The 19398-nt window shown below is 39.0% G+C and overlaps 1 protein-coding gene across 2 annotated transcripts in view; it reads left to right on the forward strand.

The window, feature by feature from the left end:
* Positions 1–19398, forward strand: part of TBC1D14 (TBC1 domain family member 14) — a 101844-nt gene that overhangs the window by 22206 nt on the left and 60240 nt on the right. The window contains exon 3 of one of the 2 annotated variants that reach the window (XM_067556428.1): positions 15163–15280. In XM_067556428.1, the coding sequence (XP_067412529.1) occupies positions 15163–15280 (118 nt within the window). Of the gene's footprint in view, positions 1–15162; positions 15281–17759; positions 17850–19398 lie in introns of those variants that run through there. The other variant, XM_067556430.1, reaches the window with a different exon arrangement.

Below are 19398 nucleotides of genomic sequence, written 5' to 3' on the forward strand. Positions count from 1 at the left end.
CCCGGTAATGTGCATCTTGTACTGCCCAGCACCCTCCTGGACAATACAAGCTCATATGATGTCAGTCATTTATTAGCAGAAAATTATATGCACAAATCTTGTTATCCCAGAAAGATAGATTTTAAGTGACTACAAGTAATGAGGCATATAAGTCAAAATTGGTTACAAAGAAATAAGGTAAAGTGTAATTAACACCTAACTTAACAAGCTAAGTGAACATTAAGCAAAGGTCACTCTCCCCAGGTGTTCCAGCAGACTTAATGAATCTCCTTCAGTCCCCACTCCAATGCTGCTTCCTTCGTTCTTCAGATGCTGATGATGCCATGGGTAAAGAACAAGGGAGAGTTGATTTGGGGGTCTTTGCTCTCTCCTCTTACAGTCCTTTCTCTTGTGCAAGAATCCTCTCCAGCTGATGTTCAGGAAAGAAAGTCTGAGTGGCCAGGAACCTTAAGCTGCTTCTTTGTCAAAATATAGGGGTTTTTTTGCCCACAGCCTTTCCTGCTGAAGAATGGCCACTTAATCAGGTGATAATCTATTTGATCTCATTGATTGATGTGGACAAATTGGAAAGAGTCCAGTGGAGGGCAACAAAAATGATTAGGGTCTGGAGCATATGACTTATGAGGAGAGGCTGAGGGAACTAGACTTGTTTAGCTTGCAGAAGGGAAGAATGATGGGGGACTTGATAGCAGCCTTTAACTACCTGAAAGGCGGTTCCAGGAAGAATGGAACTAGGCTGTTTTCAGTGGTAGTAGATGGCAGAACTAGGAGCAATGGTCTCAAGTTGCAGTGGGGGAAGTCTAGGTCGGATATCAGGAAAAACTTCTTCACTAGGAGGGTGGTGAAGCACTGCAATGAGTTACCTAGGGAGGTGGTGGAATCTCCATTATTAGAGGTTTTTAAGGTGCCGCTTGACAAAGCCCTGGCTGGGATGATTTAATTGCGGTTGGTGCTGCTTTGAGCAGGGGGTTGGACTAGATGACCTTCTGAGGTCCCTTCCAGCCATAATCTTCTTTGATTCTTCCATGATGCTATGATACCTGGTTGAGGTGTTGAGCCTTTTGTCCCTGGGAAATTTGTGACTCCACTCCAGAACATGTTGGAACATGTCTTGGTAATATACAGTGAAATCTTATCTTTACACAATGTTGCCACACACATTTTACCAGGACAATAATGATCAGCAAATCATGTGTTTTCAAATGATACCTTACACATATGCTTTGTACAGAATGTAACATTGTCTTGTAAAAAGGGTTAACATAGGGGTACAGACTGTCACAGCTTCCATGTGAATACGTGATCATTAAAGGTCTCGGAACTCATCATTTAGTAAGGTCTGGGAGAGATGTGCCACAGTCCTGTCAGCAAATGGTGGATTTCATATCCCCACTGAGGCATTTTGTGATACAAGTTCATAACAGCATCCATATTCACATGTTGTACACAGAAAATTCTCTAAATTGTCAGACTTGCCATCATGACTCAGTGGAAGTGAATCATTTTAAAAGTAGGCACATTGTGAGGCCTAATTAGCATTTGAGTGGAAAACCTAACCTCTTGGTATAATCAGAGAGATTATAACTGCCATTCCTATGTGATCTCTGGTATTTTATTTTCTCAGACCATTATGTGATACATATTTCATAATTAAAATAATTATGAAATGTGGAAAGTATTTAAAAGATAGAAGATATCTAGATAGAATTAGCATTTCCATTAGTTAGATGCATTTGAATCCATTTTTTCTGTAGCTCAACATGAACGATGTAGAAGGCATTGAATATTTAAAGTGCAGAGGAAACTAATAGAGCTCAATATCTACACACAGTGGAAGGACACTCTTTCAATCTGGGGGTAGTGATGTTAAGCAGCAATTTTTTTTTTGTAGGTTGAGTGATTACCCTGGTTCAGACTTTGATGGGGCTATTAGCTGGACTAAGTGAAAAATAACACAGCTATCTGCACAATTTCTGTCGCATGACTGGTATATTTCTGACAGTCTATAATCAAAATACCACCTAATCTCAATCCGGTTCCCTTATCAGTAATTTCCACTGTGGTCTATTGCAGTGTGCAGAAATTATAACAGCAACATTATTCTGACCTTCTAGAGACCTACTTAATATCTGCCCTGAAATAATGTTCTGTGTTCCCTTAGTGGCTCTGCTTCTGCAAAATACATTGTGCATGGTGCAAATAGGCTAAACAGTTGGCTATTCAGTGAGAGCTTTCATAATAAAACAATTAACTTTTAAACCATTCTTTAATTACCAAAGTACAACATTTTTAGCTTCCTTATGTTTTCAGTTTGATAATTATCAAAACTGAGGTGGAAAAATACTATTGGCGCTTTTCTGCTTTAAGTGACTTTATAAAGGCTAAAACAAGAAATGGTCTGGAGAGAAAGTAAAGGGGATAGTTGTATTATAACTCTTGCAGTAAGAATGCAGTGCATAGTTGAAGATGTTAGACTTAAAAGAAACAGTAAAAGTCTAAAATTTAGGTTCTATGCTCTCTGGAGCAGGATACTTTTGAGTGCTACTAAATATATCCTGAGATTGGTGGCATAACAGGTGTTAGAACGAAATGAATATTTCTTGTACAAAATATTGATCTCAATTTGGATGTTGATTATATTACTCTTTTTCTGCTTAATATAGATAAACTTCTTAAATCTCGTAATCTAGACCAAATGAGAGAAGTACGGCCTCAAAAATTGTCAAAGCCTGTCATAACTTACTCTGTCACCTCTCCAGCAGTGACTCTGGAAGGGGGACAGAGGGTGATATGCTGTGTGTCAAGGTCTCAGCCGATGGAGTTTGTGTGTATAATATCTCTCTCTCTATCTTCAGACCTCACTTCCCCTGCAAAACTTCTCTGAGGCCAACAAACAAAGTAGTTTAGCCTGCTGTGTGAGGCTGCCCCTTCTCAGCTCACCGTCAGTGAGGCTGGCTGGGGGTGCAGAGAAGCTTTAGAGACTCATGATATCTACTCTAGATTAGTTAGAGAAAATCCAGTTTTTTGGCTGGGAGAAATGGATGTGGTGTGTCAAGCTTGTAGGGGCAAATATAAAACTTTTCTGTTTCAGTAAAGCAATTACATATACTTTTAGATGCTATATGAATTAATGTGGTGAAAGGATACAAGGGGAAACAAGACCAAAAATATGATGGGGTTTGTGCATGTGGAAAATCTACATAAATGTATAGGACAGTAGTGGGGGATTGTTTCCAAAAGAAAAACAAGTCTCCTTAATTGGAAACCCCCTAATTAAAATTTCCCCATTCCCCACATTCCCATCCACATTCATCCCTAGGTAGGTAGGACTGAGTGTGTGTAAGATTCCCATTAAGGCAAAAATAAACTTCTTTGCTGTTACAAATGAACATTGGGTGACAGCCAATAACAAATTATAGTAGTCTGTATGTGAGAATCAGGTGGTGTTGCCAGTTAGCACGTTTATAATGAAGGTTATGTAATAGTTATCTATGCTGACTGCTAAAAGAACCTGTAGATTAACAGTGTACATTTAAAGTCAAGTATTTCTGCCAGTAAGTATAAAGTTCTTATCCCAACACTGCACTGAGCCGTTCTTTCCTACAGTTAATAAGTTCAATATTTTTTCCCTTTATGTCCTACAAGCACAACTAGCATTACATGATCCATTATAACTCCCACAATATATGTGCCCTTTGCTTTGTGTAGAACCTAGAGTAAATATCTCAAACTTGTCTCCCTCACCAATAGAAGTTGGCAGAGTAGAAGATATTACCTCACCCACCTTGTCTCTCTAGTATCCTGGTCCAACATGACTACAACAATACTGCATGTTACTTTTGTTAATTTTCAGTGCTTAAGATTTTAAAATGCCTACTGGAGGTACATGTGATGCTTCTCAGGGTTATCCAGGGTTGTGAGGTACCTCATTACCACCTGGCCTTAGCATGAGGATGCCTTGTCTGGGCCTGTCATGGGTCAGTTCCCCAACACCATCAGCCTCTGGCAATGCAAGCACTACCTTCCAGGCCTCTGCAGGCCCCATTCTCTCTTTATAGGTTAACGATAGGCACACTCCAAACCCCAAGTCCTCCAGAGGTTGGCCTGGAGCACCCAGCCCGGTTCACTGGACACTCAGAATTCCCGGCTTCTCTGTTCCCAAAGGAACAGTACACCACTTCTTACCAGCTACACCATCGAATACAGCTCTGATTATCACACAACACTTTATAGAGAAAGCAATTACGAGTTTATTTAACAAAGAACAGATGGAAATGAGAGCAAGCAAAAATATTGGAAACAAAAGGTTACATATAAGATAAAAATCATAACATCCATACTTGAGCCTAAGCTTAACTAATAAGACATTGTCATAAGAGCAAAAGCTCATCCAAAATCTTTCCAGCAGAAGTTGGCTGTAATCTTCATGAAGTAGGCCCACTGTCAGTTTACTTCCTAGCTGGAAGTTACCAGGGTGTCTCTCTGCAACCCCAGATATATCAAAAGTTCTTTATTCATAAACCAGATACCCTTCTACTGTGTATTCTTTCTGGTAGTTTTTGTAATCTCTTGTTAATTTCTTAATCTTGATCAACTGGTGGCTTAGTATGTAAAGAGGTATCCTTTGTGAAGTATATAATACTCATTTTGCATATAATCAGGCAGATAAGAGTCTCCTGTCTGAAAGGAACGTGTTTATCCTGCTTTAACTCGGACCCAGGTGTGCACAGAAATAAAAATTGGGCCACTTTTGGAGGGGCACAGAAAGTGCCCTTGTGGCCAGAGGAGCTGGCTCTCCATGCCCTCTCCTTCCTTCCTTCCCCCGCACTACAGCAGCCAGTGGAGCTGGCTTTCCCTGGCACGGACACACACAGATATATATGCCTTTAAACAGCAGCAGTGAAGGGAACAGGCTAGGGGCATCTCTGCTGTGGAGACCCGGGGGAAATGCACACTGGGACTCCTGCTGGCCAGGGGAGGGCAAGCGCTCTCCCACCAAGGAAGCAGGAAGGGCAGCCGGGTGGGCAACCGCAGGGAGAGGCTGGTGGGGCGAGCTCTGCTTCCCTCACCTCTCAGGCTGAAGGTGATGATTTACTGACCATAGGTGGATGCGGCCCTTCTCCGTGGAGTCAGGTCCCCAGCAGCAAACGAGCCAGACGCTGTCCTGTCCTGGGCTCTGCATGGAGGTGCGTCAAGCAGCAAGTCCCTGCCTGCAGCTGGAGATCCCCGGGCCCTGAGACCGGCCAGAGGCTCCTACTGCCCACAGCCAGCACGGCCTAATGCTCCTGGGGTCACTCGTGGAGGGGATGACTCTTCTCCCTCCCCCCCCCCCCCCACATGACCCTGGAAAAATTGCCATCTCCCTGCCCTGTCCTTGGAGTTCTGTATGCCCCCTGCTGATTGGGGGGGGTCCATGCCTCTGCTTGCGCCCCCTTGTGCACGCCCACACTTAGACCTTAAGAATGTAATTTCCACTATAGGTACAGAACTCCTTAAATATTAACCATTGTGAAATGTCTGTAAGAATATGACAACCAGTTTGTTACTGGCTCGCAATTGAGACTCCATATGCCACCCTCTAGTAAAATATTATGCATATAACTGACCGAGGGGATCTCTGTAAAACACTATGCCCCCTGCCAGTTAACATCAAGAGGTTCCTGGGTCACAGTGTGATTTCCATGGGTATTTCCAAAAGAAACCAAAGCACAATCACCCCCCTAAACCATGACTAATTCCTGTTTTAATGTTTGAGTTTTGAGGACAGTGTCCCTATTAAGAATATACAACTTGATGAAAGGTATGTGGAAGTTTGAAAGCAGGGGTTTAACAAGTATCACTTTATGTATTTGATTATAATCTAACTGAATAAATCACAAATATGCCATTATTAAAACATCCTATGTGCACCTTTGATTTAGCTGCCAAATTAGCAAATCTCATTTTTTGTAAGAACATTTTATTTTTAGGAATTACAACTGCTGCGGCTACAATACTGTACATGTGGCCAGAAGGGAGCCTGTAATTTGAGTTTGTATACCAGTAGGTTTCAAAAGGTGTGTCTACCTACCTGACTTTCTGCTTTTCCACACCCTCTGATGAATACACAGTGTGTGAGTCCTTCCTTTTTCCTGTTGATACAGTGACAATTACTGATAGGTAGAGTTCCTTGTCTCTGACGGACAACATAACTTTAAAAAAAGGCTGTGAAGGTAGAACATTAAATCTTTAGCTGTGTAGATTTGTTTGTGAAAGGATTCTGAGACATTTCAAGGTCACTTGCAGCTGACTTTCAAATCTGGACTAAATTAGATACAGAAACTATGGCAGCACCTTCTATACTCCTCTTAATGGACAGGTTTGTATACAAGTTTTTTTTGTATTTTGTTCTTAGTGAAAAGTGACTATTCCTTTCTTAAGATAGCAGCTCAGCTTCAGCAATATTTTGTTTTTATAATTTTTAAACTCTGTAGATAATACACATCTGAGTGTGAAAATACCTGAATGGACAATACAAAGCCAGTGGAATGGCTATCAACTATTCAGCTAACTGTGTGGGCTGAGATTTTCTGTTGGGGATTCCCTGACGTTTGGGGAAGCTTGAAAGCAGCAGAAAACTCCCTTTTGTATGTGGTGTGGGTTTAAAAAACAATGTGAACTTGAAAAAAAGCTTTGAGAGAATGGAGGTGGAATTTATTTTATTTTATTTTTAGTATTCTTGGTATTGAATGATACAAGAAGGCTTCCAGATAACTGTGGGAGGGCACAATATTTCATGTCTTGGTATTGCCAGGTGTATGAAAACTTTTTTTCAGTTTGCACTTCAAAATAATTTGGGTTCTACAAACACATCTTAAATGCATGCTGAGTGGTTCTTAAATTTTATTGTAAAACAAGACTTTCTTGACCAAACTGAGGTTAGATATAACTACCTTATTCCAATTACATTCACTTTTAATATAGTGAAGACATTAAAGGTATCTAATGTAATTATCCTTTACTACCATTTCCCTCCCCCCTCATTTCCCCATAAATTATTGCTAAATCTAAATTGAACGCTGCTTACTTTCAGAAAACCCTAGCAACTAAACCAGATGCATTATTCAGCCATGGTACAATGTGTATGTTACACAAGTAAAAGATCAGTCATTGTTTCCATTGTGAACTCCTATTTCCCAAGGAGACTTAAAAATTCACTATTGAGTGAGAACTTGCGTTGTCTCCAGGTTGAGAATTTTTCCCCTCACAAATTAATTTAAAATACTTCTGCAATAACAAGGCAAAACATGTTTTATGTGCCATACTTCATTTTGCAGAGGACTGTGCAGAAAGAATGGAAAATGAATAGTCTGTGTGATGTCATCTTGGTCTGTATTTTTAGAATTTTTTAAAAACTTTCTGCTGCAGGTGTTAGTTTATATGTTTCACATTTTTAATAGCAATGCAAATTAAACCTGTTACAGAATAATTGGTCTATGCTAATGATACAATGGACATGATGCATCATGTCAAGGTATTCCTGTTAAATTCCATACTGTGAATCAGCCTGATGTGCTGTAATGGCAGTGAAGGAGACATTGGAGATAACACTTGGCATATGAATTTTCTGATTCCTCAACCCTTTTTTAAAATCTAAGGTATCCATCCAGTTCTTTGTGATTTAAAACTAAATGAAGTTTGAAGCTAGAAAGCTTGATTTTAAAATAAGTCTAGATTTTTTTGGGGGGGAAAGACTGCAAGATGGTAGTACAGTTATTTTTGTTTAATCTGTAGCTCTCTACTAGCCATGACTGACCCTTTCATTGATTATCCTTTGGGCTGAAACTTTTTATGCATTAAACTTGGCTCAGAAGTGAAGATGCTCAATTTAGTTTTCTAAAAATTCTAATCAGAGTGGCTCAAATAAGGAAAGTTTGTTTCCCTATAACAATTAATGTTTGTTTTTTGTGCTCTAATAACTCAAATGTAAAGTGGAGCTTCTGATTGTGAATTATTTGAGTTGTACAACAGAGGAAGAAGTAATGGTTCCTTCCTCATGGATTTGCAGAGCTCCATCTGCACGAGGAGAATCTAATGGAGATTTCAGTGTGGCAACAGTATAGTGTCAGACATGGTTCAAATGGTTGGCTCTAGCATTAGAAATGGGACCAAACCACATTCCCAAATTATGTTGGTTTCTTGGACTCTGCAGGATTGGGGAACAATGCTAAAATAGTTTGTTCTTGTCCACATAGAAAGACAGAACAGTGTTTTAAGTGATTGGACCTAGACAGTGCTTAATTTGTGCTAGGGCTGGCCAACGCTTAGCCTCAGCTCCTCTAGGCTTGGGAGTTCATAGGCCTGGCACCTCTGGCGCTTGCTGCATCAGTTATGAACGTGAAAAAAAGGCCTGAACCCCAGCACCTCTTTCATTACATATTAAGCACTGGACTAGAGTGCTGTAACCAAACCCCATGTTGCAGCAATTTTTCTAGCATAGGTGGCACTAGAATTAAACATTAACACAAAGCTTGATGATTAGATGACAGTTCAAGATGCAAATTAATGCAACAAATTTTTTGCAGATTTTTCTTTTACACTTTTGTCTTTCTGTGAAGTTAGGACTTAAGTGTGATTTAACCATGCAACAGCCTTGGACAGACCAGGACTTTAGGATATTACAGGATCACAGTTACAGCAAGATTAGGTTCTGACTAATATTACAAAATTATTTAATTTGGACCAGTTTGTGGTGGCTTGGGAGTCTGATCCTTTTTTTGGAGACTGCTATTTTGTGTTCCAGAATTTAAGCTTTCATTGTGAGGAAAAGTCTCTTACCCTTCATGGCTGTGAAGCGAGGGATGTAAAATAATAAATGATTAAACGGTTAACCGATAAGCATTTGTCTTACCGTTAAGAGTAATACTTATGTAATACTTATCGGTTAGCCAGTGGCACAGCTTTCGGTCTTCATGGCAGCAGTGTTGGGCTGCTGCTGTTGCCCAGGGAGGCCAAGGCTCTGGTGCAGATGCTGTGGAACACCAGGGACCACAGGGCCAAGATGGGGTTCCCCTGCAGAACTGGGCTGAGGGGAGAGGCGGGGTGGGGGCACAAAATTATCAGTTAAACAGTTAACTGATATAATTTTAATAGTTTAAACGGTTACCTTTTCTAACTGATATTTATATCCCTCTGTGAAGCCCCATTCATATGTGAATAGAGGATAAGCTAATGCCATGTTATCTGCAAACATCTAGAAACAATAGCTCTCGGCAAAATTTAACTGCCTCTGTTCCTTGCAATGGGTGTAGACTTTGAATCTTAGTGACTTAAATGTCAACTATTGCACTGCTGATTAGATGAGCAAATATCATATGAAGGGCTGCACAACCTGCTGAGAGAAGGTTTGTTTTGGAATTTCAGTGTAGAATTTAAAATGGGAGCGTTTAGTATGTGGGAAGAGTTCTTTTACTTTTTTTTAATTCTTCCCCCATTTCACCTGAGACAAGATGGAGCCATGTTGTCACTATATCAAATGACAACTGCATTGATCAGAAGAAGAGCTCTGTGTAAGTGTGAAAGCTTGTCTCTCACCAACAGAAGTTCATCCAATAAAACTTCATCACCTATCTTGTGTCTCTAACTGTGTTGTCAGAGGAGCAGGCAAACTGGGAGTAGGGGCTACCAAACTGGAGATGGAGGCCAACAAAGTACCAGTATTTGGATGTGAAAGAAACAGAAAAGAAATCAAGTAATTTGCTTAACTTAGGTTGGTGGTTGTATCTGTGCTTTTCTTCAGCTGCCTTTCCAGTTAACTAGTTGAGAATAGGTCCTTCATACAAAACAGGAGGAGGAAGATATGGTCAGTGTCCCAAGAGGTTATGGTGGAAATCAGACTGACAACATTTCAATTAACAGACTCAATTAGACTGTTTGGTCATGATGAGCTAAACGAGTATTGCAAGATGTGTTGTCTGACCAAGTACTGATCTGTTGTTTTCCAAACTTACACAGTTAAATTTCAGCTTGTGGAGGGAAGTGGTGGTTTCTCTCCCAACTGCCTCCCCTATTTTTTTCTGCCCTCATAAAAAATGTAAACCCTAAATGCGTCCTGTAAAAGTTCTAGCGCTAAAGGATATACACAGCTAGGTGTAGTTAGTGTTGAAAATAGTAAAAATGCAGATGGATGTCTGAGAAAATACTGATTGGTGTAAAGAAGAGGTTACCAATTAGCCCAATATGCAGAGTTCATAAACAAAATCAGCTGTTTTCTCACAGTGACTTAGGCAGCAGACTTTGCGTTTAGTCATAGTTAGCTGGCATAGTGCTGAATGTGATTTCTTTGCCGGTAGTTAATACTAAATCATGGTCTGCCCCCAGCCATGTGAGCCATGCCAACCACCATATGTGGACATGGTTAAATTTCATAGTGTAGACTAGAGCTGGCTTGCTTCTCCAAAAACATGGTGGTGGTGATGTTGAAGAATACAGTTCTTCTGGACATAAATTGTGCCTGTAATTTGAATTACACAATTAAATACATGTACTACAGTGATAGGTTAATGAAAAATGCCTGGATAGAATTGTTCCTGATATTTGAAGGATCTCATGAGAATTAAACAATCAGTGTGTAACACACTGTGTGTTACAAAAGAGGATTCAGTTTGTGTAATTGATCCTGCAGCATTTGCTATTCTATCAATCAATAGAATAAAACCACAACAGAAACAAACCTTGAAAGAGAACTATCCTCTTATTTCTAGACTTGAAAATCACGGTAACATGGAGACTAGGTTTGCTGGTTTTTATACCTTGTAATTCCTGTTTGCCTGCTTCTGTGTATACTTAAAGAAAAATGCTACTACTCTTTACATAACTCCTTTTAGTAATAATGTTAGTTTATTTTTGATGGTGGACTAGTAGTGAGTTGTGTGAGGCACTATTAATACTTTTGAGTGAACATGTCAGATTACTAGGTTGGATTCAAGAGAAATGTGTGGAATTGGCCTTTCGGTGTACACTTCAATTCTTTATGCAAATACCTAGCGGAGAGTAGAACTAACACCTTTGTTCATTTATTGTCCTAGCTTATCTTCTCTTTGCTCATAGGGTAAGGCTAGATTGTCATTTCTAAATCTTACTGAGAGGGAGAAATTATTGTTGGTGTAGCATTTACGACTACCCTTCAGTGTGGGTGGGGGAGAAAATCACATGCTAGCATTCCAGTTTTGACAAGACTACCATGCTTGTTAAAAGGATCCTATGCTCCTGGAAGCATTTCATTTGCAAAAGAATGAATTTGAGCTTGGACACATATGCAATGGAATATGCTTCAACTCTGAAAGGTATACACACCTCACCTCTAGGTTTCATAGTATATTAAATTCCTGTCCAGGGCATGCCGAGGAATACCAATTTAATGGCTTTTGTGCGTTTTTGTTCTATGCCCCTGCTGCGGCTCCGGGGCTGGAGAAGCTGTCAGCTCCCACTGTGGCCCTGTGGCTGAAGGAGTTCTGTGCCCCTGATGATTATTGCCCCATGCCCCTGCTTGTCTCTCCCAGTGCAGGACCCTGATTCTTGTCATTTGTGGAGGTGGCCATAAAGGATGCTAGTCAGTGTCAATCATGGTGGCTTTTGTAATATAATATACCTGTCCAATGATAAACGGGCAGACCTTACAAAAGAATAGAGTCTGCCTTCTTGAGACAATGCAACTTTGTTCCCAAAGTTAGTACAGATTGCAGTGTTCATTTTAGTTTAGTTCTACAAGTAACAAGTGATATTCTGTTTTAGGAGACTAGGGAAGACTTTTGCAATCTTATTCAACTTGCTGTCAGGAACACTTCATGATGTACAGCCTAAATGTTTTCTTAACATCATCTTGTGTAGTCTGTTATACCCCTTTCTTACTGTTTTAAACTCCTTTCACAGCATTTATATTCTTCAGATATTTGTAGACTGTGTCCCCAGTCTTCTCTTAACCATGCCATATATATTCAGCTCTTTTTAATCTTTATATGTCACAAGCTCATTAATATCTAAGACTGTGTTTTGGAATTGGCTGAGGGAATGAAGATAGTTCGATGTGGTTCAAAATTCTAGCCAATTGCTCTAAATCTAATGATGTCTCTAAAGAAAATCTTTGCTGTACCAGAAGTTTTGGCTATACTTTGTGCAGAGTGCTAGGCTTGCCGTTCTGTTTTCATCACACCTTCCTTCACTACGTTTGGTATTTCCTGTGCCCCTTTTTGTTGCATTTCCACAACAGTGATCTTCTTAAAATCAATGATCTTCATATATTCACCATCTCTTGAAGAAGTACTAAGTATCGTATGAAATTCTCTTCCAAAGTCCATATCTACACAGTTAAACTCACCAGCATATTATTACATGCTCAGGTAGAATTGATTTTTCTTACACCGTGCTGCCTATGCGCAATTATCTGCTGTAAATAATAAAAAAAAAAAAAAAAAAAAATTCAAACTCCGTAAACTCATCTTCCTAATTAAGAACCCCAGTGGTTCATACAGAAATCCTTTTTTAACTCACCAGTGTATTCAAATTTCTTACTATGGTTTTATAATTGCCTTGTAAATTCTACCTAGTCATGATTGTTACAACTAAGGTGGTGGTGTGCACTCTAGTAGCTCAGTAATGTTGGAATTGGGAGTGATATTTCTGTAAATAATAGCAGTGACAATAGTGACAAAAGGGATTAAACCTCTTTGGTATGGATGGTAATTAATATCTGAACATTGATAGAGATGGTAGTATCTGAACACGTAGCAGGGGATCGTTGATCACTAAGCCCTATTGATGATGATTTGGCTACCAATGCTGCTGTTTTACTGTCAGATGCAGTACTACCTGCTGCCAGTGGTGAGGCTCCATGCTGAGCTGAGGTTTGGTGGATTTGAACGGGCTTGGCAGACCTGAATGTGGATGAGTGGGTAGGGGAGTGGGATGAATTGGTGAATGGAGGAGAGTGAATTGGGGATTAACACTTTCTCACCTCCCACCACTTATTGTAAAATGTCTTTTTTTGTTTACATTATGAAATTGAGCGGTTGGTGGGAGATGAGAGAATGGGCACTAGGTTTTTCCCTCTTTCTAGCCAGTTTCCATAATCTCCCACCAACACATTCCCCTCTGCCTCATTGTCTCATATTTTTATTTTGGAAAAAATGGCCAGCTTGGGTGTGTGAGAGGTGTAGCCCCACCACTTACTTTGAACACCAGCTGCCTCTGAATAGGAAGGATTTCCATATTCCTTAATAAACTTCTTGATTTTATTGGTATCTTAATCTGATAAGTAAAAAGGACTTTCAAGTTAATTGTACTCTTGAGGGCACTGAGGCATGTAATCTTGTAAAGATTTTTGTGGTTGAAATACTCAAGTCTTCCTAAATCAGTAAGAAGAGCGCCATTGAAATACATACCCACACACATTGTGGTGACATCGTTAGGCCTTGGTTTGTGTTTTCCCCAAAATTAAGCAGTTCTGGAATATGTGGGTTACTGTTGTTTATAATGGGTGCGTATGTGCTCAGCAGAAACAAGGAAATGGACAGTTTGCCAGTTTTTGATAGCAGGTTAATGTAAAATGTTATAAGCTACTGAGAAGTGTTTATAGTCCAGCTAGCTTTACTTTGCTGTAGACATGTACTGATTTAAATTGTATATCCTTTGCTAAAGGAATGGTTTGTGATCTGTAATAGTACATTTTATAAATAAAGTGGTTAATTTGAGATATTTAACAAAAATCAGAATTAGTACATTTCATAGTTGCTATTGACTTCTTCAAGGAGAGATTTAATGTTCTTAATTTTTTTATTGAAGCAGGCCAGGTAGGGTGTATAGGCTTATACAGTTGCATACAATGTAAGTTTCCATAATTACAGTAATACTTGTCTTATGAGAACAAAGTACTTGGAGATGTTGAGCTGGTCAGGTCACTAAAATAGTTTAGGTTAAATAGAAGGGGTGACTTAAACAAGGCAACACTCTAGAATACATTCCTTTGTGACTGCAGCAGGCACAATGAGTAAACATTTTTCCTTTTAAATATAAACTTAAAATCCTGGTTTTATAATACTTACAAAAATCTTCTGTGTCCTTCATGTATGAGTTTCTTCTCATTTGTGTATGGGTTTTTGTTTCAAGGCATCTGGAGTGATTGACTCTTTCATGACCTTCTAGCCAAATGCATGAACTATGGTTTTGGCTATACTAGGATATTTTTGCTTCAAGTGCCACTTATTGCTACCACCAGTTCAGATTCACCAGTGGTAACAATATTGGAAGCTCGAATGTAGGACGAAACCAACTGATAGTGTAAACACAGCATAATTTAATCCTGCTCAGAGAAGATGTACACAAAACTGCTTTAAAAGACTGTTTATATCTTCTCTAAATTAACACTCCCATTGTTACCAACAGGGGACCTGAACTAGTGATAGCAATAATCGGAAAATTTCAGTAAACATTCCATGTAGATGAGGCCAAAGGAGGGAACTTCAGATATTATCTATAATAAGTCTTGTTAATGTCACTTCTGTATTGAAGGTCTTATATACACAAGTACTGTTTCGTTTAGACTTTCCCATGCTTACTGCTATCAATGTAGTCCCAATGGTGCCTGATATACTGGTGGCTATTGACATTTTGTAGACTTGCTGTAAGCGTAGTTAAATGACATGACACTTAATACCCTATCATCCTTCCCTGAGACTTGTGTATACTAGCGCTTCTGCCATTGCCAGCTCCTTTGGAGCTGCAACAGTGGGAAATTTTAATAGAATCATAGAATATTAGAGTTGGAAGGGACCTCAGGAGGTCACCTAGTCCAACCCCCTGCTCCAAGCAGGACCAACCCCAACTAATTTTAGAGAAAAATAATCTAGTGTAGACATGGTGTAGACATTATTTTGTCAGTAATGGAAGACCTTTTTAGGGATTTAATAGGTAAGAATTTCTAGTAGGTAAGACATAAACTAGAGATAACTTTCAGAGTTTAGCTTGTATGGGGTGTTACACAAAGAAGGGAATCATTGACCTGAACTCACTCACTCACTCTGAAGTGTACACAGGACAGTACCGTACATACAGATTAAATAAACAAATTAGCTACCTCTCTGGTTTAATGTTAGTCCTTTTAATCCTTGTGAATCTTTCTTTATGTAGGAATTTTACTAGAAAACAAAACACAAGACTGGAGAAACAAAATGATTTGGGCTGGAAGTTATTTGGCAAAGTACCTCTGAAAGAGAACTCACAGAAAGATCCAAAGAGAATACAGAAGGTATTTGCTTATCCTTTATTATGGAATTTCCTTTGCTTTAGGGTTATTGTTGCATGTAGAGTTCAGTTAAGTTGTATGATCTATGTCTGTGTCGCTGAAGCATGTTTAGTTCTTCAAACAAACAAAATTACAAATGAAATTTGGGGGGAGGGGAACAAACAACAAACTTTTCTATCCCCAAAACTTTCTTACTCTACATTTGGGGGGAAAAAATAAAATCCAGTAAGCTAGTGTCATTTTAAAAATAGTAATAGGCTTAGCACTTACTGTAAATACAGTTCAACATCTTTATGATGATGCTGGTAGGATTGGATACCCAGACCTTGCGTAAACTAGAACCTGGTCTACATTAGGAAATTAAGTCTAAACTGTCGTTCAAGGGTGTGTGAAATCCACACTGATAAGCAATGCAGTTAAATCGACCTCTACCCCCCGGTGTAGACAGTGCTAGGTTGAAGGAAGAATTCTCCTGTCGTCCTAGCTACTGCCTCTCAGGGAGGTGGATTACCTATGCTACAGGCTTTTAAAGTGTAGACAGATCCTTTGATTTAGAGGTTTGATAGATGAAATCAGCTAACTCGATATAATTAACAACTTCAAAGGGTTTGTCTGTGCTAGACTTCCTTAATCTTAGATTTAGTTGTGTTCAGTCTGCAAGATTATTGGAATAATTTAGCAGCTGTATTCTGCTTAACCTGAAAAGGGCTGCCTGAAACATTCTGGATAGACTATATTGTAACTGTAGTGACGACATGAAGGACCTGGGGGATGGTGAAGAATATCTGTGAGTAATACTTATTTGGGCCTGGTACAGTTTTTTGTACTGATATAATTGTCAATTAGGAGTATGCTGCTTTTTTTTTTTTTTTTTTTTTTTTTTTTTTTTAACTGATACACCGGTATATGAGAGGGGGAGGGGAGAGAGGGAGAGGTTATACCAGTATAAAGATGCCTTATGCTGGGATATTTTGTTTGCCTCTTTACAAGAATATAATACTGGTATAAGCACACTTATATTAGCATAGCTGCACCCATGCTAATGGGATATTGTAGTGCTTTAACTATGCTAGTATAATTAAAGCACTACAACTTTTTGTGTAGACAAGTCCTTGGTTGTCATGTGAAACATTATCTTCACAGCTAGAATAGCTAGAAATTTGACTCTCTTAATGAAGTGTTAAATTATTCAGAAATTTACTTAAACTCTCTTTTACTGGAAAGAGCTACACACTTATCTTTGGTAAGAGAATTTTTCAAGTTTTGCCCTGAAGTATTCCTTGCCCTGAAAATGCCTAAAATTACTGAAGTTGTGCTTTTCAAATGGTCATCTGTGCGTCTGACTCTTGATGCGAACACTTAATTATTACCACTGATTTCCTGGAGTTTTATTAGACTTTATGGCAGAATATGAGTATTCCCTGTGACTTCAGTTGTTTGCTGTTCTGTACTTTGTGTCTTCAATAAGAACTGAATTTACCTATACCCTTAGGTATTTAATAGTCCCAGAATACTACATCTGTTAAATCTTGCAATGGGATTCCTTAGAAAAGGGTAAACAGTCATTTATGAAGATAAGCAGTATCATTTTCAAAAGGATTTAATCACACTCACCCAGACCAGCCAGTTGAGTATCTGGCTGAACTATAAGTGCTTAAACAATCATCCCTAATTGCTCTCCCATATAAATAGAAATGTTTTCAGAAAGTTATCTGTTGATAGGTTTAGTTTGCCTCTTTCCTGAAACTAATTTCAAAATGTGGAAATTCTGATTGCTGAGATACCATAGGTCAAACTTCAAAGAGCAGAACAGTAGATGACTCTGTTCAAACTGCAGAAAGAAGATGTCAAAATTCCCCGAGCCAGTGGCTCATCAGGCTGATGTGATTAAAGCACATAGATTTCATAGCCAATGGTACAGAAGGGAGTAAAGTGGCCAGCATCATGTTTGACCTAAGGCAGCCTTTGACTACCCTGATCCAATGGATCAAGTACGCATTTCACAGCTGGGTGAACTGTCCGTGTGAGATCAAGCAAAGCTCAAAATCACAAGCTACAAGATTGTAGTTCCTTAGCCTTCAGCCACCACGTCTCCTAGAGAAAGAAGTATGGGGACCTTAACCAATAGCATAGCTGCTCTGCTGGTAGAGAGGAATGAATTATTTTAACTTCAGTTGTTTGTATTTTGCCCTGTTAAGTCTGTCCTATGAAGATTTAATCTAAAATAATTATCTAGGATAGATGTTTCAGCATATGGTAGGAGCTTCATGAATACAAATAATGCAGTATGTTTCAGTCTTTAATATATTTTATCATTTGTAAACTGTTTTATTATATCCGAAAAAACTACCGTAAAACATTATTAAATTTGCAAAATCAAGCACTCAAAAGTTGCCACCCACTTTGTTGCATGTATGCATTATGACAGTCTTCACATGATCACATACTATTTTTAATGTTTTTTTTAGGCTTTTAAAAAAGCAAACTGAAAAACAGAAATTTGTCATGTAGGTTCATGTATTGACACCTACATCAGCAGGTTGGATTCTTTTCCCCCCGCGCCCTTATTCAAGTAAGTTTCTCTTTCCCACCCCTTCCTGTCCCAGTCTTATCAACCTCCTTGTCCCAATCTACTCCTTTCCCTTTCCCCTGGTCTGTCTAGCTCTGCACTGAAGTCAGGTGGAATCAATGAGAGCACTGGAGAGGCAGGCTCTCCAGCATATTTTTCTGATATTGCAAAACAGTATATTTTTCATTACCTTGTTCTTGGAAACATCTGAACCATTTTGGCTGAAATTTTCCAAAAATTTTCAGCCTAAGGCAGTACCCGAAATGGCAAATTTCAGCCTGATTGGTTACAATTTGGAAAAGTTATAAATAACTGGAAGCAGGGTATTATAATGAGTGTTGGGCAACTTTATTAAAGATCTGTGCTACTAGCCCTGCCTAAAATTAGAAGTATGCAGTATTGTTGTAACTGTGGATCCCAGGTTATTAGAGAGACAAGGTGGGTGAAGTAATATCTTTTATTGGACCTAAAGAAAAGCTCTGTGTAATTTGAAAGCTTGTCTCTCACCAATAGAAGTTGGTCCAATAAAATGTATTCCCTCACCCACCTTGTTTCTCTAAAATTACAAGCACCATTCATGTTTTTTGAATGTTTTATCTTCAGGAAGTATCCTGTTCCATCCTTTCACAGGAAAGTATGAAAGTACCTTTTATTGGTCTTGTAAATAAATTACTACAAAGGCTCATTTCCAAGAATGTCTGTGCAAAAGCTGGTTGCAGATTGGGCCCGGGAAGAGAGAGAGCTTAAAGTCTAGGCCTAATATGTGTCATGTTCCTATGTGAGAAATCAAGAAGCATTTACTTAAATTTCTAATGGTGAGTATCGCTGCAAAAATTTTAATTCTGGAATTCCTATACATTACTTCTAGCAGCGTACCAGTAAAAGGTAAATTCTGAAATTTGACCAAATAGACTGGTGTTACATTCCAACCTGAAGCTCTCCAAGCCCTAGTTCTGGGAGACTGCTTGAGGGATCAGGCTTGAGACCATGGGTGTTTCATTGGGAGCACAAGACAAGATAAGGTCTGTTCATAAACCCATTTGAAGTGGTCCTGTGTTAATTGTATCTGCCTAATTCTGTACGTTCCTAAAGTAATTTCCTTATTGGGGATATGTTGCAAGAGTATGACCATATGAATTAGTTGGTTTGGTTTGTATTCTCAGTCTTCAGAGTATCTGGTGTAAGTAGCCAAGGTCTTAGGCAATAAGTTATTCCTTCAAGGAAAGTGATGTATATTGAGAGAACAGATTTTAGCTATGTCCTGAGAGGTAATAGAAATACCTTTCTCCAAGCAATGGCTTGTCTTAAATTTGTCCAAATATTCTTCCTCAAAGTGACCCATGAAGAGATTGGCATAGTGGGGAGCTATTGTAGTATCAATAGCTGTTCCTAAAGTGTTCGCTTGCCACAGTGGATGTTATATTGCTATACTGCAACATTCCTCACAATGACGACATTGCTGACTGCATCCGTTATCTACAAGATGATGTACAACAGTCAGCGCTGGTCTAGATAACTAGCCTATCAATGCAAAGAGTAGATCTCAAATATA

The sequence above is a fragment of the Emydura macquarii genome, unplaced genomic scaffold (genome assembly GCF_026122565.2).
Source record: "Emydura macquarii macquarii isolate MOO-44397 ecotype Brisbane River unplaced genomic scaffold, CSIRO-AGI_Emac_v2 contig_1768, whole genome shotgun sequence".
In the NCBI taxonomy this organism is placed as follows: Eukaryota; Metazoa; Chordata; order Testudines; family Chelidae; genus Emydura; species Emydura macquarii.